Source organism: Camelus ferus, chromosome 8 (genome assembly GCF_009834535.1).
Source record: "Camelus ferus isolate YT-003-E chromosome 8, BCGSAC_Cfer_1.0, whole genome shotgun sequence".
Taxonomy (NCBI): domain Eukaryota; kingdom Metazoa; phylum Chordata; class Mammalia; order Artiodactyla; family Camelidae; genus Camelus; species Camelus ferus.
In genome coordinates this window covers 23,608,092-23,635,101 of record NC_045703.1, presented here as the reverse complement: position 1 = coordinate 23,635,101, position 27,010 = coordinate 23,608,092, and the positions used below count along the sequence as shown (strand labels likewise).

General features: G+C 39.1%; 1 protein-coding gene across 2 annotated transcripts; it reads right to left on the bottom strand.

Moving 5' to 3' along the window:
- Positions 1 to 566: 566 nt before the first annotated feature.
- SLC35A1 (solute carrier family 35 member A1) lies at positions 567 to 26,140 on the bottom strand. Of its 2 annotated transcripts, XM_032484567.1 has the most exons (8): positions 25,902 to 26,140; positions 21,468 to 21,645; positions 11,515 to 11,674; positions 11,167 to 11,319; positions 6,409 to 6,475; positions 4,139 to 4,315; positions 3,559 to 3,693; positions 567 to 1,489 (listed from the first exon to the last, which is right to left on the bottom strand). In XM_032484567.1, exons 1-8 carry the CDS (start codon positions 26,005 to 26,007, stop codon positions 1,362 to 1,364), a joined length of 1,104 nt encoding a protein of 367 aa, XP_032340458.1. In that variant the 5' UTR covers positions 26,008 to 26,140; the 3' UTR covers positions 567 to 1,361. The 2 variants fall into 2 exon arrangements, with proteins under 2 accessions (XP_032340458.1, XP_032340459.1); XM_032484568.1 differs by lacking the exon at positions 21,468 to 21,645 and having other exon boundaries at positions 574 to 1,489; positions 25,902 to 26,128.
- Positions 26,141 to 27,010: the final 870 nt, after the last annotated feature.

Genomic DNA, 27,010 nt, shown 5'->3' with positions numbered 1-27,010 from the left:
TCTCTAGTTGAATGAGCATAGTTTTATACTGGCAAGGATGGTATACCTTCTTGGTCCTAGAAAAGACTCCAGTTTTAAGTGAATTAGCTTCCAGATTGCTAATTTTCTAAAGGACCATCAATATTTCCTTAGCACAAATCAGCCATGGCATAAAAATGTTCAGTTGGGACATGTTTTCATGTCCAATATCCCTCTCCCCTGCTTTGGAGAAACGTTCCCCCTTCCCAGGTCTGTGATAGTCACTTTGGTATCTGTATCTTGAGTAAAATGACATAGGGACAATGACGGTTAGAGCCAAGTCTTTCCAAAAGCATCTCCCTAAAGATTGTTCGTTAATTCCTAAAACCTAGAATCCTCTAGCCTTGACTGCAGTACTTCTTATAAATTCCTTTTTTTTTTTTTGCTTAAGGCTAGCTAGAGTTGGTTTATAGCCATTTTCTCCAAACAAAGAACCCTAACTGATACAATTCTAGCATACATAAAGTAAAATATTTAATGTTTTGGGTTTTTGCTTATTTTTGCATTATCTTAATGATCATATCTACAATACAGAAAGTGATCTGAGATTTCATATAAATAAATTGTTTATTGCTGAATTTTCCCATAACTTTATAGAAATTTTTTTTAAAAAACACTGAAATTTCACAAGTTACTGGGAGCCCAACAGTTAAACATACTTTATAAAAAAAAAAGTACAAAAATGACATTAGAAATATTTTTTGAAGAAAAGTGTATCATCTAACAGCAAAGAAATATGGATCCAGACAATGAATGGCACAAATACAGCACTTAAAGGAGTACTCAGTCACCACCCAGAAAGCATTGTCTGAGTTATGAAACAGATTCAGCTTGAGAAATTACACATTCAGTTTGTTTCTGAACTAGCCTGTCTTATTTTTGCCTCTCTTTTGTAAGGAAAGAGCTAGGTCTTTCCTGCAGCTGAGCCCAAATACTGTACACACATTGGAGAGTAAGGAGAGGACGTCCTCCTCCCCTGTACCTGAACAAGAGAACAGTTATTCCAGAAGTGACTTTGGCACTTTTATCTTTAACATAACCTCAAATGTTGTTAATTGAATATTGTAGCCTCACCTGATTTTTTTAAACACCGTATCATCTCTATACTTTATATATACATTATATATATACACATTAATAAAAATCCCCCATTCTAAGACGAAACAGGTTGACTCCAAACAGGTCACATTAGATCTCTATAGCAACTCAGTCACATGGCTTTCTTCTTAATTCTGATGCCACAGTTTTTGTTTGTTTGTTTAAGCTACCTTCTGGGATTGACTTAAGGCTCTAGTTTAATGCAAATGGTTTAGTCTTAGTAGGAATCTCTTCTGAGGCTGAAGTCACACACCACTGACTCTCTCTTTTGAAGCTGTTTCTCCTTGTTGGATGGATGTAGTGTCTTGTCTGGGTAATCCATAGAGATATATAGAAACACATACAAGAAGAGTGCCCACAGCAAAGGTGAGTGCTGAAAAGAAAAGGAAAGCTTAATCTGTATTTGAGTCCTTAAAAGAATATAATAATGATCAGTTTAAAATTCTGAAGACTGACAATTGTGGGTTTACATCATCAGATTATATGGAAACTAAATAAATTTAAGGGTTCTATTTTATGATAGGAAGGTTTAGAAAGGTCATCATTTCTACCCCTTTCCTCCCACCCCCCCAAAAAGTGATAAAGTCCAGGGAGTAATAATCACTGACTACATACTTCTCAAGAACACAACTGTGCCTGTCCTGGACCACTGACAAAGAACATACTAACTTCCCAGTAGCAGATTGAAAGAAAAAGCAGTAGGATATGGCTATCCTGTGATACTAGAAACCTGTAGAAGTTAAGAGTAAAAGGCAGTTGTGCAAAATTCAAAGAATGACCAACAATTTAAACCATTGAAGATTTCTGAACAGGAGATAAGGTAGTGATTTAATAAGTAAAATTCCATTTTATGCTAGCCTGATATTTTCTTTTAAATCTTAATCCTGAAAACCAGGACACAAGATTTACAACTTGCCCAAACTTGACAAGTAGGCATCATATAAACAAATCCTTGTATCAAAACTATATATTCTGTTCAAAACTGAACCATATTCCATGTGGAGTACAATGGCATAGTCTTAATAGCTTTGAAAGTTTCATGCACAGAAATAACAATGAGCTATGATTTTAGTTCACTCTGAACTAGGAAAGACTAGCTTTGCCTCCAACAAAGGGGAAGAGGGCAAATTAAATCTAAGGTTGCTAAGACATTCTAATTAAATGTCCTTGACCACCAGTAAGACAATATTGACCAAAAAGTATTTATACTGTTCCCAAATATTCTTTAGGAGCACAGGCATAAGGATTTGTTGAGCGTAAGAATGGATCAGAACTCCAAGTGAAAGTTCACCCAAATCAGGTAAGAAAAATATGTAAAAGAGGACCTGCAAATACCCAATTCTGAAATGGTAACTGGTTGGCTTTATATGGAGTATCTACTACGTGCTAGGCACTGTTCTAAGCACCTCACCCGGAACAGCCCCAGGAGATAGGTGGTATCAGCATCCCCGTTTTACAGATGAAGAAACTAAGATACCGGGTAAAGTAAGCTCCCCAAGGCTGCACAGCTAATATAATGGTACAGGGAAGATTTGAACCATACTATCAAATTTTTTTCTAGTATTTCAACAAGGTTGGTATCTTCTATTTGCATTTGTAACAAGAGTCAATTTTAAATGAAATGTAAATACAGGCCAGATCTATTTCTTTTACTCAGTGTCGGTATTTGACAGATTTTTCTCATGTATCAGTTTATGGTATAATTGATCAGTAAAGAAAATTATCACAGCATAAAACCACTCTGAAATGTTAAGTCAACAGCATTACTTAGGTAATTCAAAAGCCAGCTTAATGAGGTGGATATGGCTAGGGAAAACTCTGCTAGAAGGACCAGCATAGAGGTGGTGCCAGAATGCCAGCCAAACTAATTAATGTGGGGTTAATTATATATGAAATAAAACAAAGATATCTTTACAAAAGAAAATTTAGATTTGGATTGTAGCTTCAAAACCAGTTCACGCCCAAGTCCAAAACAGGAAGGTATAAACTAGGGGAAATTAAAGAAGTTTTCTGTTCTTTCCTCAAAACACAAAGCCAAGTGTATGCTAATTCCACTGCTGAAAGTAGTCACTCCCTAAAGTCCTTATGTTTATTTCCTCGTGCACCTCATCATACTGCATTCACCCCCGAAGCACTTAAGTTACCTTGTATCTGATACCTGGGAAACAGGGAGGCCTTGACTGCAAAACACTCCTGAGCAGCCCGCTCACTTTCACACAGAAGCGGCGCCCCTCAGCTTGAGCTCCGGGACCACTTAACCAACCTAAGAACTGCAGACGCACACTGCCCACAACTATGAACCGCTGCACTGGGAGAGTGCCTGCAGCAGAACTGGGAACTTCGGTAACACTATGACCAACTGGCCTATTTAGTAAAAGGTAAAGTGAAGCAAGGAAGTGAGCTCTTCCATGGTAAAAACTTACAGTACAGACTAAGACATACTTATCTGTAATCCAAACAGCATCACGGAAGCAACGGTAGACAGGACAATGGCTGCTGCTGCAGAGAAGCCTTTCATGATGTTGTCTGTGTACTTGACCACAATAGAAGTGTAGAGGCCTCCGACGCTAGCAAGGACTCAGCATACAGAAGGAGAGAAAACTTAACGCTCGCGTCAGTGAAGCTTCCTCTGGTGGTGAGGCAGTTCTCATCCCCAGAGAAGCCACACTAATTTACCCAGGAACATACTGCTTTCCTTAGAAGCAGTCATCTGAGAGAGTTTGTACTAAAACCCTGTAGTAGTTCCTACGAAACAACATTGTTTTTCAGATGCCCAAAGGGCTCTGTAGTCTGCTACTAAAATGTACGGATTTATTGCTAGCACATTAGACACTTCTGGTTGTGAAGGCAAAATTGCTTTGGGATAGCTTTGCTACAAAAGTCAATAAAACCAAAATTACGTTTTCAAACTCGTATTCACAGTATCAAAGGAACAATTTCAAAATGCTGTAAAGGCTTAAAATGGACATCTAACTTTAAAAAAAAAAGATCTACCCAGAACCTTTAATTCCTGGATACTTACAGATGACAAGCCAGACGTAATGTGTGTAACCATAGAAAAATCCTTTTTCTTTAATTTCAGCTCCATCTGACAAGTAGACGCCAACTAATGTCACAACAATCCCTGATAGATACATTTGAATGTTTCTCACCCATAGGGAAGTGTCTGAACTCTTTAAAACTTTTTCAAAATATACTCCTGAAAGAAAATTAGCCATGCAAATATGAAATAAACATATTAGAAATTATTCTAAAATGTCTTTCACTTAGAACAATAACCTAAAGATATGACAATATAAAGTATATGATTTGGTGAACAAACATATTTTACATTAATCAAATGCACATTTATTATGTTGGTTGTGACACATGGCATACCGAACATTACCAACTTGCATTTTTACAGAGAATATAGAATTAATAACCAAGAGAGAGCTTTTTACCCACATTTAACGGAAGACTCTTAAATTATTAAGAATAGTTTCTGCCTTTATGACAGCAGTGAGATCAATCACAAAAGCTCTCTATTATTGCCACTAAAAGATTTGCTTTGGTCAGCAGGAGAACTATACTATTAGAGTCAATTACCTTAATTATACCCCTATAATATCTGCCTCATAATGAATACTCCCAATTTTGCAAAATAACCAGTATAATCTCTAATTGGGATTTTTTCAAAGTAACGCGATCGAAATAAAATTTAAATAGAACTTGCTGAGTGAAGCCATTTTCCTTTAAAGCTGAGCTCCACAGGCCAAGTTCATAATGTCAGAAGGACCATGAACTCCCTAACCAGAGAACACATTCTGTGTATATGTGCATTTTTCTGGGATTCAGGGGCCATAGCTTTTTACAGATACTTGAAAAGAGCACATGACCTCCCCTAAAGAAAAAAAATTACATACCGCTGCTGTAAGTTTTATACTTAAAATGAATGCATGTTTAACAAGGACATGAAAGTTTTTTGTCATAAGCACCATGTTACTTAGAGACTTAGGAATTGCCACTGAAGTACTAATCAACTAAAAGTCCAAATGTAAAACAAGATTGTTTTTGATAAACCTGTGTTGGAAAGAGCCAGAGGATGGGAACAAACATATAACGGATATTCCTATTTCTACCTTGGATTTTCCTATCTGGGAAAACCATTCACCTATTCAGTGCTCCGTTGCAACAAGCACAGAGGGATATTAAACCTACCGTTTCCTCAGTTGTGTATTGAGAGGTTGAACTACACAGAATGTTGGACAGACAAATATTTAACTATTCAAAATTGTGCTAAAAAAAAATCAAATAGTACATTATTTTCCTGTTTCTAATTTGTTGTTTCTATTGGGGGGAGGGGTTTTTTCTAATTTGGTGGTTCCCAAGAAGAAAAGCTTAGCATGATGCTATCATTAAATGTATTCCTAAATTTAGGTTTTCCCCTCTTATCAGATACCCTTTTTACAAGACTATTTCATTTCCATATCTAGCTTACTTTACTTACTTTACTTACTTACTTTACAAAAGTAAAAGCTCTTGAAACAGCACGAGTAAAGAAAAGTAATAAACATGGCCAGCTATAACTAACAGACTCTTTACTAAAGAGAACTTTCAGTTTCTTCTCTGTTGGAACTATTTCTAAAACATATTTCTTCTGTTGCACTTCACATTCATTCCTTGTCTCTTCCTGATTCAGTGGAGGTTTGCTTGTCCCCATACACATGTTTCCAGACCTCCGTGTTTATCTGATGCTAGCAATTCTGGTTCGTCCCTCCCCTTCTGGCTGTTACTTATGTGTACTAGATTTTCTGAGGTACTCTCCACCTCACTCTGCTTCCCTCCCTACTCCGTAGTTCCTAATTTGTTGAAGCAGAGGGAAAACTTGAGGTTACCAGGGAAAAACAGATAACCGAGCTGGTAACTAACAACCAAAAGCAGCAGAAGCCAGCCTGAGGACAGTGCCAGTTCCAGGAAAATGCCAAGAGGTACTTGAGCTTTCTGATGGCTAACTTCCTCCATCTGCAGAGGTCTTTTTCATTTATTTTGGGGTTCTTGGCTGGACTGAGGATGGTGAAGGATGGCAGAGACAGAAGTATATTCTTAGATAACTGCAGGGATGAATAAAGACTGAGGTCGAAACTGAGGTAAACACTACCACATGCTTACATGACACAAAACTAAAGAACTATAGGTAAGAAAGTAAGATGTAATGGGAATAAAATTGTTAGTTATGATAAAGCAAGATAAACTAAATCCCTAAAGTTAGATGTTTTGACAATAGAATAAAATGATGCTTTTATAATTTACCTGCAAATCCTGAGCACAATACAGCAACAGCTATAGCGCCAAACCCTAACAGTGGATTCTGTTCCACCTGCAACGGTAATGTTTAAAAGTTATTTTTAGTGACTAATAAATAGAACTCATCCAAGAGACCAAACAAATGAATACAAACATCTGTTTATAATTCTACTGAAAGCATGTGCCAGATCAGATGTAGCTATTCTATAGAATAAGACAGGGCCAAACAAAAAGGCCATCCCAGAGATAAGCTAAAGCACCTACATTACAAAATGTACCCCTCAAGTCACAGCCACAGTAAATGCTTCAGGTAACTAACACGTGTGCCAACTTCCAGTAACAGTGGGCACCGCAGCACAGAATTCTGTATCGTCAGCTTACCTCCTGATTTTAACTTCTGCCACCACCATAACCCAAGCCCTTATAGCATCAATCACAGAAATGGTAACGGTTTAACTTATTTATTCCCTGTCACCTACAGGATGAGGTAATGACTTGTGAAATTTCCTACTTTACCGAATTTTTATGTCAATAGCATACCTGCTGTGTCCCAGGTGTATTGTGTTACCTTCTACATGAATAAAGATGAAGATGATACACAGCTCTGATCCTTAAATAGTTCAGGGATGGGAGAGACTGACGCGTATATATAATCATAATACTTTGCTAACAGATGCAGGTATATGGGCCTCAACCTATTGTTTCAACTTTATTTCCTCTTCCCTAAAGTAACCCTCAAGAGTTTTCATCAGTCCTTCCTCAGAGCTAAGTATTATCTCAGTGGTAACACTGAAACCCAAGGGCTGAGACACATGACTGTAATATGACAAGCACATGCCTTGTTCAGAATAAATAAGCCTGATAAATAAGGAGAATGATTATGTTAAGTACCTGAGAGGGAAAGCTTGGTATAAAATGTCTGCATGAAGATAAAAGGAGAAATAGAAGATACCGTGGTTCTCAAAGTATGGTCCCTGGACCAACAGTAGCATCGTCACCTGGGAATCTGTTAGAAGTGAAAACTGACAGTCCCCACCCCAGACCTAGTGAATCATGAACTATGGGAATGGGGCTCAGCAATCTGTTTCACCTTCCCGTCAACAACTGACATGCACTCAAGTTTGAGAATCACTGCTACAGACTACAACTGATACACATGGATGCTTTCTGAATACAAACTACAAGACTGGCACAGAGGTGAGACTTCATCTATCCCAACAACTGCTAGGAAGCTCAAGCTACTAAAAATGGTGTCTGATAAATTCTTGGCTTGCTTTTCTGCCAGTTTAATCTTTACAGTTAGGGAACATGGTGATAGACACTGCTTCTCTGGATTAATTCTGACTGATAAGAAAGTGCTGGGTGATGAAGCGGAAGTGATGGAAACTCTGGGAAATGGCAGCCATGTCGCTTTAGCACGAGTAACAGCCAAACACAGCGGAGCTGAGAGCCCTGGGCTCTCATCCTGAATAAACGAATAAGCTCAAAAAAATAAAACTTAGTTAGAATTCCATGGCAGGAAGATGGTTCAAGAGGGGTAAGAGTTTCTTAAGAATGAGATTCTGGTGAAGAGTTATAAGAGATATCAGTGTTACTAATTAAGTCATCTTCCATGAATTCAGATTTTATAGGAACATTTTTTAAGAAATCCTTAGCACACGTAACCAAGAGGAATCTAACCAGGAATTTTAGTATCAAAACACAGAAAGTTAAGAATAAGTAGAATTTAAAACATTAAAGAAGGCTTGTTTAAAGTATGTTTAGTTCAGGAAAAAAAGAGTGTGCTTCCTCGGCGAGGTGACGCACGACTAGACAGCAAGAAAGTAGCTACCCCTATCTAGTTTCCACCTTCTCTGTGAATAATGTAAGTAAATATTTAAATGGGGGAACTGAAGTCCAAGACATCTGGTTTGCTTTTAAAAGAATACCTACCTAAAGAAATTTAAAAGTATCTTGACCAAGAATAGTAGCAAATCAAGATACTGATCACTGTATCTGTGAAGAATAGTGGGGCACGAGAGCTGTGCCAGAAAATCTGAATTGGGCAAATACTGTCCTGATTTTCAAAAACACAGAGGGAAAGAAAAGCAGAAATTATAGACAGCAGCTTGAGACCTGTGAGGCAGTCCAGTATGCTTATCAAGAGCATTGGCTCTGGGGCCACGCTGCCTGGGTTCAAGCAAGGTGTCTACAGGCCCATTACTTTCATTTGCCTATTGGTATCCTCATGTGAATGTGGAAATAAAAACGCAGGCCTCACAGGCTTGTTGTGGACATAAGCGAGCTAATATATGTAAGGCACTGGGAACATCGCTGGCGAGTGGCCGCAGCTGGTGTTATTGTTACTGATTACTAGGAAAATGCTGGAACAGGTGGCCTGAGGAACTGAAAAAGTTCAGTGGTCATCACTTGGAAACAGTGCGGCTTCCCTAAGAGTAAGACATACCAAACTCCTTACTGAAAGGATTCCTAGTGTAAGTGATGAGGAAGATTCCACAGAAATGATGTTTAGCAAGAAATCTGACAGATTTGCATAATATTTTGGTGAACAAGACATAAATATGGTGAGGGTAACAGTACAGTTCTATTCAGAGCTGAGTGAACGCCCAAACAGCAAGGTGCTAATTGACAGAACAAAAGCAAGCGAGACCAACAGCCGGTACCAGTTTCCCAGGTGCAGGAACGAGCCACCCTAGAAGCCTCCTCAGGCCCAGGCAGGTCCCAGGCGGCTGCAGCCCTGGCCAGTACCGCGACTGCAACCTTGTGACAGACCTCAAGCCAGAGCTACCTAGCCCAGGCGCCCTCAAATTCCTGACCATGAAACTATGAGATAATAAATGTCTTAAGCAAGGAAGAAAAAAAAAAAAAAGTCATGCTAAAGAGAGGTCTAAAGGTATGGCCACAAAACTCGTCCTCTATCCTGTCTAAACTTTTCAGTGAAGACCCAGAAGCCGTATGTGTTGAATCTGTAGAAAGCATAGCATTCAAAGAAAAAGCTGATAATGGATAAGACTGAAAAGACCTCAAAGACCTGAGCAATAACCCAAAGCCAACAAGATGAGCTTAAAAAATGTAAACACATCTCGCATTTTAGAGTGGGTTTAGAAGCCCAATCCACAAAACATATTTGAGACAAACTATTCGTGTGAAATGGCTACACGTGATTGTATAATCAGTTATAGAATGGAAATCCTCCCCCAACCTCCGCCCCCCCCCCAAATACAATCTAATGCTGATTTAGCTAGTCTCTAGTATTCAGAACAAAGGAGGTAATTAGCAAACTACACCTCAGTCTACACTACTCAGCCAATATCTGGAGATACTGTGAACTTTCAGGACACACTAAGGGAAAATAACAGATAAATAACCTAGAAGAGAAGTACAAGGCGGGATCGGGGCAAGAGCCAGGGAATCAGGTCTCTAGAAGCCGTTATTATAGAAAGACACAATAAGGTGGTCTCAATGGGGGAGGAAAAAAAGCCTTGGAGGGTGGGGATGTGACACTGTTCTCAGACATTCAAAGGATCATAAGATGGAGTTAGTAGGGATTTGAGTTATTGTGGTAAGAACGAAGAACAACAGGAGGCAGTTACAGGGAACTGCATTCCATTTAAAATGTGAAAGAACTTTCTAGAGTGTTCCAAAGGTAGACTGCCCTCCCCTATACTCTGCTTTCCCTTACTGAACATTTCACACACACAACCTGTGTGAGGTGGACCTTTTCTAATGGTGTAAGGTGTTACTTCAAGTTCACATCTAACTTTCGTCTCCCTTACTTCCTAAACGAACCATTTCTCTACGGGTCCACATCCAAGTTATATGTACATTGCATATTTGATCAGTGTTTCAAAATGTCACCAAGAACATAAGCGTGTTTTAACATCACGTAAAGACAATAAATATTTATCTGGGAAAGAAAATTCCTCTCCAGGCCAGAAAGTCCCTACATCATTAGAAAGGAACTGACTGCCTGCTTTCACAGACTCTACCTCATTCTCCTAGGAGAACCACAGTCTCCCACCTGCTAAGAGCGGCAGAAAGGCGTTCTGTGGTGAGGGCCCTCCCGCCTTTCAGAAGATCTTTCACTATAGTTCCACTTCCTACTTCTCTTTGGGAAAATAAGCAACTAAAGCCTGTAACGCAAAAAATAATCAGGTATGTACCTTAACATTCAACTCTTAAACTAAAAGGAGGAAAGGCACTTTTGCCCTATTTTAGTTACCAATTATCAGTAAAAACCCTACTCCTCACTAATCCTATCATTGACAGCGGGTGTATGTGCAAAAGAATAAAGAAAGATGTGAGATGCTGGAGAGCATGAAAATGAGATGGAGAAAACCTTGCCCAGTATTGCTGAGAAAATACCTAAAAGAAGCCTAGAGGGTCTGGACATACACACTGTGTACAAGTTGGTACAACTTTAGTCACAGGTTAACTATTAACTGTGTAACCCTGAACAAGTTACTTCACCTCCTTGGACTTCAATCTTGTTATCCATAAAATGAAGGGGCTGTGTTATATTAAGTTTAAGGTACTGTCCATTTCTAACATATTTTATGCATTTTCCTCTTTAAAAAAAAAAGGAAGCTGTAAGTATTACTATCCTTGACAGTAACATTATCCTAAGGGGGAAAAAGTCTATCGGGCATAGATTACTTTCAGCCAAAGAAATACAACCATGCCGCACTCATCAGCGCGACTGTCTGAAGTGCCCAAGACTAAGAAGTTTCCTATTTTAGTTACGGTAAGCATTTTGTTTCTTACCACGACTTTCGTGGCTTGGGCTGGTTTCCACTGCACAAGTATGACACCGCCGCACAGCATAAAAACTGAAATCCACTGTAACTTGCTGAGTGTTCGGTTTAACATTAGAACAGTACATAAAGCAGTACAGGGAATCTTCAACTGGTAGGTCACCTAAACACGAAACAAGGAACTAGTGAACTCAGTTAACATTAGCCTCTGACACAAATATGTTATTTCTGATATCATGAATAGAACTGTAGAGAAAGAACTAATTTTGATAGTGTGATAAAGCATTAATAAAAAGCTTTTCACCACCATAAAAGCAGTTTTTTGGAGGCTGCACTTTTCATCATTTACCCCACGTACCTGGTACACTGCTGCATCCAGGTTGCTGAGAGCTAGGAAAGCCATGTTGTTCTGAACAGCATACACTAACGATGGCACACTTAGCTTCATCAGCTCCTTGGGGCTCCCCAAGACATTCTCTCTTAAAGACGCCTTGAATCTACCCAAATTACCAGTTTCTCTTTGAAAACACAACGGAGAAATGAGAAAGGGTTAGGAAGAAAATGAAAACTCATCCTTTTGATTAGAGTCCATGACACACAGGACAGCTACGTTGTGTTAAATCCATTGATTGATTTAGCAAACAGTTTGTTTTTAACTACTTCCAGATTGGTTAAAAGAAACATACCAGCACTGAATCCTCATAAAAGAAAAACAATTACAAGTTCTTTTTGGGAAAATATGACAACAATTAGGTTTATCATCATCAACCTCCAGTCAAAGCTCCAGGAGTTATTGAGCATATTTACTATTGAGATAACAGGAAACCAGAATTGCTGGTATTACCTATAAAAATTAATTTAATCCCACTTTAATGTCATTGCATCAAGTTCACTCTGATTATTTTTAAATTAATCAGGTTGCATATTCATTTTTTTATTTTAAAAATTACAATAGATTTAAATTACAAACAAAAGAAAATAGCTTTAGTAGTATGGACGTTACTTGGGATAGGAATTGAGTGATTCAGGTCAATATTATTTGTAAATTAGTTCGGTGATTAAGCAATACATTAGATAATCTTTAATTAAGCATATTCTCATAAAACGCAAGTACGTAGCTGTATAATTGTGCAGGAAATCTGAATAATTCACTAATGCCACTAAAAGCAAACTATCTGTAATGTACATAAAGCTTACTAACTGACTGCATATTGATTATGTATGCTCTTAACTATTATGTTTCCTCAGGAGGAACTAGTTAATCTGGCTCATATTATCCCCTGTTGTAAATCAGCTCATTTATTTTCTTAAAGTACAAATAAAAGAACATTTTATTAGCATCAACACCAAAAAAATGTGCTTTATCAAAAGGGTCCTAAATGCAGCTCACAATATCCTTACAAGGACCATAATATTTGTTGGGGAGACAGATCTATTGCAACCCAAAATGAGTTAACATATTTTTGGTTAACATATTAGAATCAACAGTCATTAAATGAATTATTTTCATATTTATATAGTGCAAAAATAACTACCCAAGTTCTGAGGGGGAGTAACAAGTCCTTAGTGTCAGACTGACCACCTCTGCCCATCTGCTGTAGAACTGTCCAGCACCCTAGAAAATGCTTAAGACAGACAGGAAATTTGGCATAGACCACAAAAACAAAAGATGTCCTTCTTAGTTACAGATCTTACTCTGTTGCCAGATTCAGCATACTCCACACCACAATGGGAAGTCCTATGCTGAGAAGTCATGTACGCAGCCTGGCGGGAGACTAGCACCTAGCCAGGGGCAGGGGGAACACCAGAGCAGTCACTCCTCTGAGAATTCTCCATGCTGGAGTTTTCCACTTATCTGAAGACTGGCCCTTTAAACATCTGGCATTCTTTTCTCAACACATATCTAAGATGTTCTATATACTCTCCACATCTTAAACAAGGTATAAAGAATAATTTCTTAAAGAAAGTTTTCCCTCAGTTATAAACTAAAGAGAAAAAGAAAGAATAAAAAAGAAGAATCACAGAGGTCCAACTCAAAGAGCCATCTTAACAAGATGATATACTAGAAAACGTAATTGAACATCTTCCTCACAGTAAGCACCATATGATGGCAGAGGCATAATCTCACAGTGTGAAGTGCAGGACACTGCTTTCACTGTACTGTTACTTAATGCCCTTCCAAAATACTGCCTTACATCCTGATGTATCTGCAGAGTGGTTCCCTAAGGAACCTGTCTGTACCCATCTTTCACACTCCACCTCCTTCCACGTCCATTTGCCTCACATACGATTCCTCCAGCTCTAGTACAGTAACTATTTATCCCTCCCTAATCCCCAGTTACGGGCAATGCCATTTTACCTCCACGCTTTAGAGATACTCTAAGCCTTCAATGGGATCAAATGAGTTTCTGGCTATCCTGAGAACAGCTGGTCTCTGTACCACTGGCTCTCTTTGCCCTGCTAGAATACGGGCTGCTTAAGGATCTAATCGGTACTTCTGTTACCACCATGACTGTACCAATAGTCAACGCTGCTGTGGTCCCTTTGCTCCATGTCACTTTTCTCCTTTCTTTTCTCTTCTCCCACACATTCTAGCTTTCACCTGTGAGACATCACCAGCCAATCTGAGTACTCCTTTCTTTCACTGTGGCAAACCGTTAGAGGACGGTGTATCCAGGATGACCACCAGGCCTCGCTCTTCTGGATATATCCTTTTTATTGCATGCTTAGGAACTACTATCTCATTACTTCCAGGAAGGTTTTAGTATATTTTTCTGGTTCCTTCTCTAATGCAGATATTAGGGAAGCCAAGGTGTATCAGAATGTTGAGTACTGGAAAGCTCAACTTTCCCCATAGTACCTTAGAATTATATCAATATTATATACTAAGTAAGATATTTTGAAGTTAGTTACAAAAAATAGCAGAGGATTCTAAAAGAACTTGTAAAAGAAAACAAAAGCTCAAGAATAATTAAAGATATCAGAGAGTAAAATAAAGAGATTTAGAAGGTATAAGAATGATTATATGGGAATCTTACCACACAGAAAGGTTTAAAAAAGCAGGTAAAGGATTTCAGTATTAGATTAAATCTTGTTCATTTTAATATATTTACTAAGAATACAGCTCTAAAACTTACAGGTTTACCCACTAAGTTTAAAAAAAAAAAAAGCAATATATCTTCCAGAAAACACTAGTCATCTATCCTTGTGTTTTACCGTTAAGCAGACAAAGGTAAATGATCAATTCTAAATATGCTGCAGCCTTGAATATACTATAAAAAGGAACAAATAAAAACCAAAGGCCATTTTTTCTTCCACTTTCCTGCCCTGATACTTTCTTGGAAAGCAAATCCCAAGCACTTTAATGGGTACCTTTTGTTAAAAACACATCTATTAGATTTAATTATATAAATGACATTGCTGGATGAGAGAAAGAACATGTATAATCAAAAAGCATATGCCATCTCTAAGATAAAACATTTAAGTGAAAAAAAAAGTTAAAAAGCAAACCACAATGTAAACTATGTATGCATGTACAATGCATAACTAAAACTCCCTTAGCCCATGTAGTCCTTAAACCTCATTTATGCGAAGTAAAGCAGCCATGCCTTAATTCCTCCCCATGCCCCCCTCTTTTTCTCACAATTCTATAACTTACGATTGAAACAAGTATCCAAAAATTACTGGACATTATAAGTAAAATTAATAAGGATGATGGAAAACTCCAAGTTAATAAACAGAAATAAACAAAAAATAAATCTGTGATTTTCTTTTTAATGAATACCAAAATTACACTGAAGGAGAAAAAGAGAACTAATCCAAGTATTCTAGAACAGTCTTTTCACTATATGCTCTGAAACTAAGGGCAAAAGAACTACATACAAATACTGAGCTTGAATTAGTAGGTTTACTTTTTCACAGCTGTATGTTAGAAATTCAGAATTGACTTACGTATTCTAGGATTGAGCAGATAACTAAAGATCTTGAGGATAATGGAAGTCAGACTCATCACTATTAGAAAAGGGAATATGGGAAAAGGGAAAGTTACAATAACGCTGTGGTGGTGTTTTCAGAATTGTGGGTATCAAAGAATATATAACTCATATATACATATACATATACATATACACATACATATACATATACAGAAGCAGAGAGGGGTGTGTGTATATATACATGTACATGTTTCCTGGCTCTGTCTACTGAAAGCACCCAGATGTAATGATTCCCCAGCAGCAAAGTGCACACCTCGTGTCTAGATTCTGGTTTCCAAATACCATTCTGGTGGAAAAAAGGAACCAGGCTTCTCAGAGAAATGTATGATTTCAGGGTTGTGGTGGGGAAAGCATAAGATAGGCCTTGAACATCTTGCTGTGCTAACAAGACACTTCTCAAGGGTTGATGAAAATGTGTTAAAAAAAAAAAAAAAAAAAGAAGAAGAAGAAGAAGAGGAGGAAGCTTGAAGACAATCTCAATGTCCAAATCTGGGACAATCTAAGCTCAAAATAAATAATGATAATAATGGATCCAGCCCACAGAGTAAAATAATCCATGAATCTTGGCTGAGAGGGAGGAGGGAGGCAAGGGAAGGGAGAGGAAGACAGAGAGAAGGGAAAGCTTGGAGCAGAATGCCTCCTAACAAATGTGCAGGGAAGGATGGGGAAGTACCAGGTGACAACATCAAAGGACAATAAAACTAGCCAGTGAAAGTGTGATGAGAAAAGAGGACACTGACCTAGTTTCAAAGTATCTCTCCATAAGATACTTACTAGTTACAAAGAGAAAACTGCTGACTTTCTTTGCAGAAACCTTGCAAGCTACCTTAATCAAGAAATCAGTTAAATCACCATTAATGGGGCACATGGAGATTATGTGCCTCGTGTACACTGGCCCAAGGAGGACACATCACTTGTGATACTCATGACCAAAAACCTAAATTTCAACATAACCAAGCATTCAATTAAAAGCTGAGGGACATTCTACAAAGAGGACTGTGCTCTTCAACAATGTCAAAGACGTGAAAAAAAAAAAAAGGAAGATGGAGGAACTGTCCCAGATTAAAGGCAATTAGAGATAAAACTAAATGTAAAGTGTGACTATTTTACTATTATAGGACATTAGTGGGCAGTTGGCAAAATTATCTAAGGTCTGCTAATCAGATAATAGACATCAATGCTGATGTCTCAATTTTGATATTCTGTGATTATGTAAGTGAATGCCCTTGTTTTTAGGAAATATGCACTCAAGAATTTAGGGACAAAGGGGCATCTTGTGTAAAACTTACTCTCAAACAGTTCAGAAAAACACTACACATACACACAAATACAGAGAAATCAAGGATATGGTAAAACATACATGGTACAATGTCAACATTTGGAAATAAAAACTTGAGAGAAAAACAAAAAATAAAACTGTTGAAAATTACTGAAATGTCTAATTATGCTACTACATGCTTACCTTTGTCCTGGCTAATCACAAAACAGCTCAACCATTTCTTTGTTCTAAAGGACTTATAATCTGAAATTGAGAAATCAGGGAACTTGCCTTTTGATCCTATCACTGCCAATCACTTTCTAGGTTCCTTTGGCAAATTAAAACATCCCTCAGCCTGCAATGTGTCATCATGGAAGGTGAAATAACAGCCAAGGCTAAGACAGAGGCACAAGAATGAAACAAAAAGTAGCTGTTTCCCCTGCATGTTTCCCTCACCTATTTCTAAGGGGAGACGGACACGGTGTTTCCTTAACACCATCCCTCTCTGGCCACCTGCCTTCCTCCACAGCAACAATCCTGAATGTCTAAAGGCAGCAAATTCAGTTGCTGCAGTCTTAAAAGAGGATGTTTGGCACTTTACATAACACATTTTGACAGGGATTAACAGCTGGTATTCCAGAGAGTAGTTACTTGCTTTCTAAAGAAAAGTTAGATATCTGTTCATTAGGTTTTCAGAGACTCATTTTTCACACTAGTCCCCAAAAGAAGCATAATTCTTTGGTTTTTCTAAGGCAATTTCAACATACAACATTTTACATTACAGCAATAGTATATTTTAAGTATTTTCCTCTTATTTATTGCCCAGTTTTCTTGGAGACCACGCCAAGATATGCATTCCTCTCCCTTCTCTTCTTTTACCACAACCTGAAATATGTGTTTACTTTTCTCTGAGAAATGTAAATGAAATCCATGACCTTTGTCACCCCAATAATATATATCGGGCACTTCTTGCTGAAGTAAGTCTGTTTCTTCTTCTAAGAACTTAAATATCCTAAACACATAAGGGAGAAAACTTTCAAGTGAATTCCATTTTTAATTAGTTCTTTTTTTAAAAAAATTATAAATAAGTAGGGCAAAGATTTGGGATTAAAATTAAGCAATTATCTTCCAGTGTTTTAGCAAATCAGCAATACCCTTCAGCCTGCAAAGTTTCACCACATTAATAATGTGAATGTTAGGGTGCCCAGGCCTCAGGGGATGCAACCCCACCACTCCCACCCCAGGAAAGGTTAAAAGGAAGAGAAAGAAATGAAGGGAATGGGGTCTCAGCCATGTGACTTAAGGCCATTTGCCGACATGAGTTTCAGCCACATAGGATCCCCTACACAGAGGAACCCCCTACAGCCTCCAATCCTGACAGAGACAGAGCTTCCATTTAAACCATGGCTCGGAACCTTGCTGATCTGTTTGGTCAGGTCAAAACCATTCATCAGAGAGGACATGATTTAATACCTCTCTGGGCTCAAAAAGTCCTCACACCAGACATGAGTCACTAGACATGAGGTTTCCCAAGGCTCACCAAGACCTGTCCTTGGAGCTACAACTGCCTCTGCTTAAATTCTCGGGACCTGAAGATTCTAATTTGCCTGACTTGGGCACTTGACCAAAGTTCTGCTTACTCTAGGCTAGTTTAACGCTTACAAAATGCTAGGATACTGCCTCAGCCCAGACTGACTCTTGTTATTAAACCAGCCGACTTCCTTCCGTTTGTCTAAACACTGCACCTGCTGTTGTGTGTCCCCTTTATGGTCTGTGGTTTCCATATATATTGCCCAGAAAAGTCACCTTTAAGGTAGGTGGAAGAATGCTGCAAATGTCAACACTTTTACCAGATCACTCTTTTTAAACCATCGTTTCTAACCTCATGAGATTAAATACTTTCATGTGACAAGGACTTGCGTACTTAGTTCTCCAACCCAGACCTCTATTCTGTGTTCCAGATCCATTCATTCAACTGCCTATTGTGTTCCCACTTGGATGCCTCAAAGGCATTAGAAATTTTACATTATACCTTCCCAAAATGAAATTGTTTCATATCACCTTCCCTCAAATCTGCTTTTCTTCCTGTCTCAGAAAAAAATAACTCTCTACCCAATTTTTAGGTTTGTTTATTTATTTAATGGAAGTACCCAGTTTTTAATTGGGGGGGGGGGGGGTGGGGGACAAAAAACAGTTTATCCAAACCCAGCAAGTCTTGTAGATTCTACTCCCAGAACGGAACTCAAATCCACTAACCTCTCTTCACCGCCTGCACTGTCATCATGGCCACAATCTCTGGGCTCTAATGAACTTCCTTCCAACTCTTACACCCTGTAATCCATCCATGCTAGTCCCTGATTTAAGCCACTCGTAATTTCCTAATGCACTTAAGATAAAATCCAAAATCCTTCACAGGCCCATAGGATCACTCCTGACACCCTGCCCACCTCTCCCGCGGCTTCCTAGCACCACCCCCCCTCACAACACTCCACACGTACCGATTTCCTGTTGTTCTTTAAGAGACAAGGACTTTCCCGCCCCGGGGACTTCACACTGTTCTCTTTACCTTCTCTTTGCTTTTTTCTTGCCCAACTTCTACTCAATCTCCAGGTCTGGGTTTACAAGTAACTTCCTCAGAGAGGAAGCTCTCAGGTCCAGATGGAGGCCCCCTAATGTACTTCTCACAGCATCGTCTACTTACCCTTCTTAACACCTCCAGTTTATTATTTATTTGCTTAATATCTGGTTCTCCACTAGTCTGTAAGCTCCATGAGGACAGAACTATGTCTTTTAGTTTACTTCTTACATCTCCAACAGTGCTGAGCACACACTTGGGGCTTTGCCCTACTTATTTATAGTATTTTAAAAAGAACTAATTAAAAACGGAATTCACTTGAAATTTTTCTCCCTTGTGTGTTTAGGATATTTAAGTTCTTAGAAGAAACACACTTACTTCAGTGAGAAGTGCCTGATACATATTATTGGGGCAACAAAGATCATGGATTTCACTACATCTTTTTAACTATATATTGAAACAGACATAGCATGGCTACGTGTTTAAAATGTTTGGAGGCAATGAAACACAGATTATTTGATGGTGGTAGTGATTGTTTCCCTGTAAGGGAACCTTAATTATGAGAAAAGCACTAAGAATTTTAAGAAATTTCCTGAGCCTCTGCTACTATCTCTACAAAGTATAAAAGGATATGTACTTCCTTTAACAATTAGCCAGGACTAAACATAGTACTGAGCAAAGAACATTATTGGAGAGACCATCCTAAATAAATAGGGTAAGCTCTGCATAGTTCAGATAAAGCTGAGGCTCTGGAGTAAAACTGTGTCAATTCTGTAAAGTTACTGCTCTTTATCAAGGGTAAAGAGCAGGAGGAGGGGAAGAAGCTTTTACTTTCTTTAATAGTTTTCCCCATCTAAACAGTAGTGCATTTCTTTCTCCCTTTTCTGTCATTCTCCAAAAATTTCAAATCAAAGTTTAGTAATATTTAATTTTTACATTAACTATTTTCCTCAGGATATAGGGGAAATGCATTGTTTTAATCATCAAGACGTAATTTTTTCTTACTTATTCTTCTCTGAAGAGAAGATTCTTCAAGTTCTAAATCTTTAGTTACTTCTAATATAATTCTTTCACATTTTCCCACAATATTCTGAAATTGTCATCTTTTCTCTCAGACAATAAAGTACTGCTTCTACTTTGAAAACAAAGAAAAAAGTCTAATCTCGTGTTTTTAGCCTTATGGAAAGAATTCATTTAACATCATGTGGGAAAGAATTCTCAAACAAATACAAATTCAAAGTCATTTTCCTATTCTTTTCCCCCTCCCCAAACCATTTTTATTTTTTCCAGATGATTATTTGTAACTATGTGTGTGTTTACCAGTTTATTTTCTGTCTCTTCCACTGAACCTAAGTTCCCAGCAAGCAGAAACCATATCTATTTCATTCATACCTGTATATCCAGCACCTATGATAAAACTGTCTCACAGAAATCACTTCATAAACATTTGTTCAATGAAATTTTCAAGTGTTTAAATGTAATTTAAGCCGACATGCGTGCTCTTCCTCACTGTTGCCCCACTCTCACCAGCCTACGTCTTGAAACCAATATGAAGTCATCCATCCACATGACCCAGATGGGTCCTCATCTCCTAAATCCCCCCAAGAAACTTCCTACCAGATTTTACTTAATCTCACAACCCTATTTTCTCCAATTAAGAAAGGAAGAAACTAAAGATTAGAGAACTTAAGCAATATGTGGAAAGTCACAATCCCATTGAGTCTGGGACTAACATTAGGTCTATCTCTTTCCAAAGCCCCATCCTTAACCCTCTCTTGTACTGCATCCCTGGCTAAAACATCTTTCATACGATGTTACCGATTCAAAGCCCAGTGCCACCACATGTTAGCAGCATAATACTGAGGAACCTCGGATGCTGTATAGGTAAAATAGGGGTCATTAGAGTACTTACCTTAAAAAAAACCATAAAGACCAAATGAGATACATAATGAACAGCATTTAGCACAGTGCCTGGCACTTCACACAGGAAACACTCAAGAAGCGTTAACTGTATTATTATATTCCTCTAAAACAGAAGTCAGCAAATGTGTTCTGGAAGGACCAAATGGGAAACAGTTCAAGCTGTGTGAGCCACAGTCTCGATTGCAACAAAAACATGTGGCCAACTCTGGATGTGGCCAACGCACCGCAGCTCGCCAACCCCTGCTTCAGAACAGAGTTTGTCAACTTCGGCACCACTAATATTTGAGGCTGGACAATTCCTTGTTATGGAAGGCTGTCTTGTGGGACACAGCACTGCAGGATGTTGATCAGCATCCTTGGCCTCCACCCAACAGATGCCAGTAGCATCCCCCACGTTGGGTCAACCAAAATAGTATCTCTAGGGAGCAAAACTGTCCTGAGTTGAGAAACACTGCTCTGGAGCAATCAAATATATGAGGATGTAGCTTGAATTTTCTAGTAAGGAAAACAACTGAGTAAGAAATTAATAATTTAACACACTAAAAAGTATTTATACTCACTTAGCTAAAATTCCCACACTTAGCAATAACTTTATCACTTCTGTGATACACACGGCTGTGGTTGAAAAGTAGAGTTCTTTGTCTGAGGTCCTTGTGTATCTTAAAGCTATGGTATAGGTTGCGGCCACCAGGGTCATCACTGCCAAGCAGTATAACTTGAATAATAAACTGACATTTTCTGGAAAATATGTGCAACAAAGACATTATTTACTAGACAGTATTATGTACATAAAAGTTAACCAGGGTTATACCTCAAAATGTTTTCCAATTTCAAGCACAGAATAAATTTAAAAATTTATTTCAAAACAGTGCTTTCCAATTACATGAATGCAAACACACACACACACACACACACACACACAAAACACAGCTTGACTTAAAATATCAACTGGTTAGGCATAGATTTTGTTCCAGGGGAGGGCTCGATTGCAAGATTATGTGGCATAACTAACTCACTCCAATTTGGGATGCTGTAAATTACATATTTTACACATCTTTTTATGTGTAATTATAATTCATACTTGTGAAAGCAAAGCACAAAAGCAGGATAAAAACAAGTACAGCAGTGTGTCTTCTAAATACAAAGAGAGCAGGAAAACAAAAGGAGTAACTGAGAGGTACGAGTGGGGCTTGATACAGAATTTTATCATAATAAAAAACAAATTACATCTAGCCTCTCATTTCTTCACATTATACAGAAAGATAATTCACAACATAAAAAAGTATTAAGAGTGAAGTTCTGTAAAACCTGAAATCCAGGAAATGCACACAACTTATGAATACTCAAGAACTTCTTGCGAGTCTGTCAGCAGCAGCCATCGCTCTGCCACCAGAGCCGGTCCAAGTCCGCCAATACAACTGCGAGCACAGGGTACCAGGTCTCCTTCATCCTTCCATCCTCCGGGCTCCGCTCGCATCCTGCCATCCCCTCCTGCACAAACTCTTCCTCCTTTCTGTACCCACTTCATGCCTCTCTCACCCCCAGCTATCCTTAACCTTCTTTCAAATCTCCAGGCACAGGTTAAACAGGGGTTAGCAAATTTTTCTCCATAAAGGGCCAAGAGTAAATATTTTAGATTTTTTAGGCCACAAGGCAAAATCAAGAATACCATGTAGGTATAAGGGAAAAAACACATTTTTTTCACATTTAATGTATATTTAATTGGACAAATTCAAAATAAAATAATAATTGAATACAATGCTTTAGAGTACTGAGAAGAGGGAGGGAGGGTAACATTTCATTTCACTGGCCTTCAAAGTTAGTGGTTCATCAAATCAACTGCAAATGTTCATCTGCAAAAACCAGTCTTAGCTTATAGGCCATCCAAAAACAAGTGACAGGCTAGATGTGACCACACTTTGACAGTCTGGCCTGGAAGGACAGGGAGTGACCCTGGGCTGATACTATAACTACATTACACCTACATGCGCTTTTGTTCACCGTTTTGGGAGCCTAACCACTATTCAAAGGTGACTTTCATAGGAAGATAAAACAGATGAACAACAAGGTTCTACTGTACAGCACAGGGAACTATACTCAATATCTTACAGTAACCCACAGCAAAAGAGAATATGAAGAGGAATACATGTCTGTATATGTATGACTGAAGCATTATGCTGTACACCAGAAACTGACACAACATTGTAAACTGACTATACTTTAAATAAATAAATAAATAAAATAGGAGTTTCAAATAAATTATCTTTATATGGTAAGTTAGAACTTACAAGGAAACAAGTTCTTTGGTATAAATATTTTCCCCTGGGTGAATTAAAGAATTATTGGGAAATTGCAGGCAGACTTTTTTTAATTACATCAGGTCTTAACTAAGAAGTAATATGGTAGAACAGAGAAACAGAGCTTACGTCTGCCTAAACTTTCTTTCCAAAAGCTCTGAGGAGCCAAAAAGCAATGTTTATGTAAAAGGAAGTAAAGGAGGTCACTATAATATTTTGTTTGTTCTAAAACTTTCCTACACAAGGGGAAAATGTAAGACTTAAAAAACAAACAGCAATAACCTTTAATTACTCGGTACAGGAGGAAGCATTTTCCATCTTCTCGATCAGGGGTGAGCAACCTACATTTCCTCTTATTTTTATATGACCTGCCAGCTCAGAACAGTTTTACATTTTTAAATGGTCAGAAAACAAGTTTTTAAATAACCTTTTGTGATGCATGAAAATTATATGAAATTCAAATTTCAGTGTCCATAAAAAAGGTTTTATTGGAACGCAGCTACACTCAATTGTTTCCGGGTCACCTATGGCTATGTTCTGGCCCCGTGGCAGCAGAGGTGAGTAGTTATGACAGAGACCATCCAGCCATTAACAGAAAAAGTTTGCCAACCCATGTCCAAGATGATCAAGACTTCCATAAATAAGAGAGGTGAGGACTGCCAAACCAAAAACTACTTTATTTTAGCTCGTATATAGGTCCCTGATTCCAAAACAACATACTGAATGTTTAAACACTAAATACATATAACCTACATATTCTGACCTGTAATTGTCATCAACTTTGAAAATACACCTATTAAATGGGAACATATGTTATTCTTGAAAATAACGACTGATCTCTATAGGAGAGTAATCAAGTAAGTTTAGATATTTGTATAACATATAGGACTTTGGAATGGAATACCATTTTTAAAATACATATAAACTTTTTAGAAACAATTAAATGCTTTTTTAAGCATTATTTTCTCTAATTTCAGTTTAACATTAGATCAAGATGTTTCTTCCTCACTCCCGTCATAAATTCTCCAGTATGAAATTTCCATTATTAGCAATTTCCATTTTTTCGGGAAATATCAGAAGTCCAGACATGTAATCACTGTAAATTTTGCTAAGTGTTCAAATCATGCCAAAGGCCAGTAACTATAAACTTAGCTCACAGGTCCACAGCACTGAGGGGGCACACCAGCACAACTGCATTGTTCTCTCCATCTCACAAAGTTCCCATGAGCTCCCAGGCAATATTTGTTTCTGCATGGAAAATGCCCCCCAAAGGAAATTTACAGTCTGGAGTTCTTTTTTTTTTTTTTTTTTTTTTCAATTATATTTTACTGTATTTTAGCAGGGACATTTTTTGTAATATTTGAGAACTTGCAAATTCAGGAAGTCCCAGATAAATAAATCCTTTGTGACTATCCGGAAGCTCTGGAAACTGCAATTTTGTATTACCAATTTCTAGTGGGCATGTAAGATTTAAAACATGACCGAGGCAAAACAAATAGCTACTGGCAATAAACCTAAATCTGTACATTGTTGCCATTACTTCAGCTAATGCTTTGACTTATGTAATTCTGAAGTTGCCTTCATCATTACTCTTGCTACTTCCACTTTATGTTATCAAAATAATTCTGTTTTTTTTTCCTTCACTTCCTGTGTTGCTCCAGGAAGACTCTTAAGATTGGGCTTATTTGAAATGGGAGAACGCATCAGAGAAGCAAATGCAACTACAATGTCCTCTGGGCAGGGATTGAATGATAAACGTGGCCTTTTCAACCAGGAAAATAATTTGGCACCCACGCAAAGAGCTGTTCTTTAAATATTTGTTCAACATTTATTCAGAGAGAATCCAAGAGCTCTATGTGAGACAGTTGGGGAAAGAATCCGGGTGTTGCTCAACCTCTCGTAGCTACCGCTCTACCATCCAGAAATTTAGCTCTGGTCCTAACTTACACACCCCACTTAGCAAAAAAAGTGCTGCGAAGCTAATCAGACTGACTCACCCTCAAGAAATGGCAATCAGTCATCAAGTATTAATACTCTAATGGGCCATCCCTGTGGAATGGGTGGATCTCACCCTCTACCCAAAATATCCTAAGTGTTCTAACCACATACAACAGTCTCCTTGGAAGTAACTCTCTTAATGACTGCTTTCTCCATCTCACTACGGCTTCAGTGCTATTTTAACGCCCCAATGATGTTTTCAGAGGCTGTTACGCGGACCAGCCGCTGTTTAGGCTCTGCACCGGCAGCATGCCCTTAAGCCGGTGAGCATCCTAGGGCAGGAGGCGCAGCAGAGACCGCAGCCGCGGTGACCCCGGCCGGGACGGAGAACGGTCCTGCCTCCCGCTGGGTGATGCGGCTCCCGCCCGGGACCTGAACCCCGACCACTCGCTGGGTCCGCCGCAGCCCGGGCCTGCCTGAACTCGGCTCCCACCCACTACCAGCTCGTCCAGGCAGGCGCGGTCTCGGGCCGCCGAACTACACCGCGCGGAGCCCGCCGCAGTGGGAGGCTGGCTGCCCCGCGCCGCCCGGACAAGCGGAGCAACACAAACTCCTGGCGCCCGACGCCTCCGCCTGGCCACGGGGTCCAGGAGCCCGGCGAGAGTGGAGGATGCTCGGCCGCCGACAGGTGAAGACGAGCGCAGAAGCTCGCTCGCCGCCGCCCCCCGAGCACCCCCGTCCCAGCGGCCCCGACCTCACCTCTTGGGGCAGCCATGGTTCCCCGACAGCCCCGCGCGGAACTGACGCGCGCCCCCTCCGCGCGCGCGCACAGCGCAGGACGCCGGGGACGGCCTCCTGTGGTCATAGAGACGAAAGCCGCTCGGCCTAGAGCGCATCTCCGGTTGCCGGCCGCCGGCTTCCCCCACAGCCTAGCGTTGAGATCAGGCTCAAGAATCCCACTGAGACCGAAAAGGAGAAGACCCAGATGGAGGGGAGGCCTCCACCGCCCAGTCTTTGTTGACAACGGCGTAAAACTCGGTTCCAAGGCGTCCATTTGTAAACTACAACTCTCGGCCTACTAAGGAAGCGGAGGCGGGGAGCGCAGCATTGCCTTCTGGGAGTTGTAGTCCGCATCAAAGTGATTTGGCGGCAAGTAGTCTTTGGGCTTAGACTTAGTGATTCATGCCTCTCAAAGCTGTTGCAGAACTCGTAGAGTAACAGAAACTACTTGGCAACGTTGGCAACTTTTGTTAACTTCCTCCTCGCCCATTAACTTCCATTGTTACCTCTTATTTAAACGTAATATAGTTTATATTACATATGATTCAGAAGTTTCGTGCCTGTGTCCTTACGGTTAGCATTGTCACTCATTATATTTACCTAACCAGACTTTATAACTGCACGATCTTCGCACAACTAAAGGCGAGAGGCATTTACTTCAACTGCTATAATGTCCACTTTCACTAGAGCATATTAATTAACGTAAGCGATGCTAGAAATAATTCACTGTGGAAATGAATGGCTTTCAAGATAATGTGGATTGGTTAGAAATACTATAAAAGTACTTCGGTTCTTACAGAACGTGGGTACAAGATTCTGAGATGCCCAGCAGCCTGCACCTTCTGTGGCATGATCTTTCCCCAAAATGTTTTTAAAGGTTTGAGTGGTTAAGGTTATATACCATTGTTTGTCATGAAATATACATATAGATATACATAGTCTATTAATATTATTAGAAAATTTTGCATGCCTTATTAGCATCACATTAATATTAGAAGGGTCTCCTAGGAGACCACAGTTTATATAGTCGGACATTTAATTAATTTCACTTTGGAACGGTGGTGGATCTTCCCTCTACCTGGTAGTTT

What these genes read in the sequence shown, in the direction of transcription:
- SLC35A1 (XM_032484567.1), bottom strand. Translation starts at nt 26,007, where the DNA reads ATGACCACAGGAGGCCGTCCCCGGCGTCCTGCGCTGTGCGCGCGCGCG. An exon ending in AACCATGGCTGCCCCAAGAG is followed by an intron (nt 21,646 to 25,901) that starts GTGAGGTCGGGG and finishes CATATTTTCCAG; the next exon opens with AAAATGTCAGTTTATTATTC. An exon ending in TGGATGCAGCAGTGTACCAG is followed by an intron (nt 11,320 to 11,514) that starts GTACGTGGGGTA and finishes TTTCGTGTTTAG; the next exon opens with GTGACCTACCAGTTGAAGAT.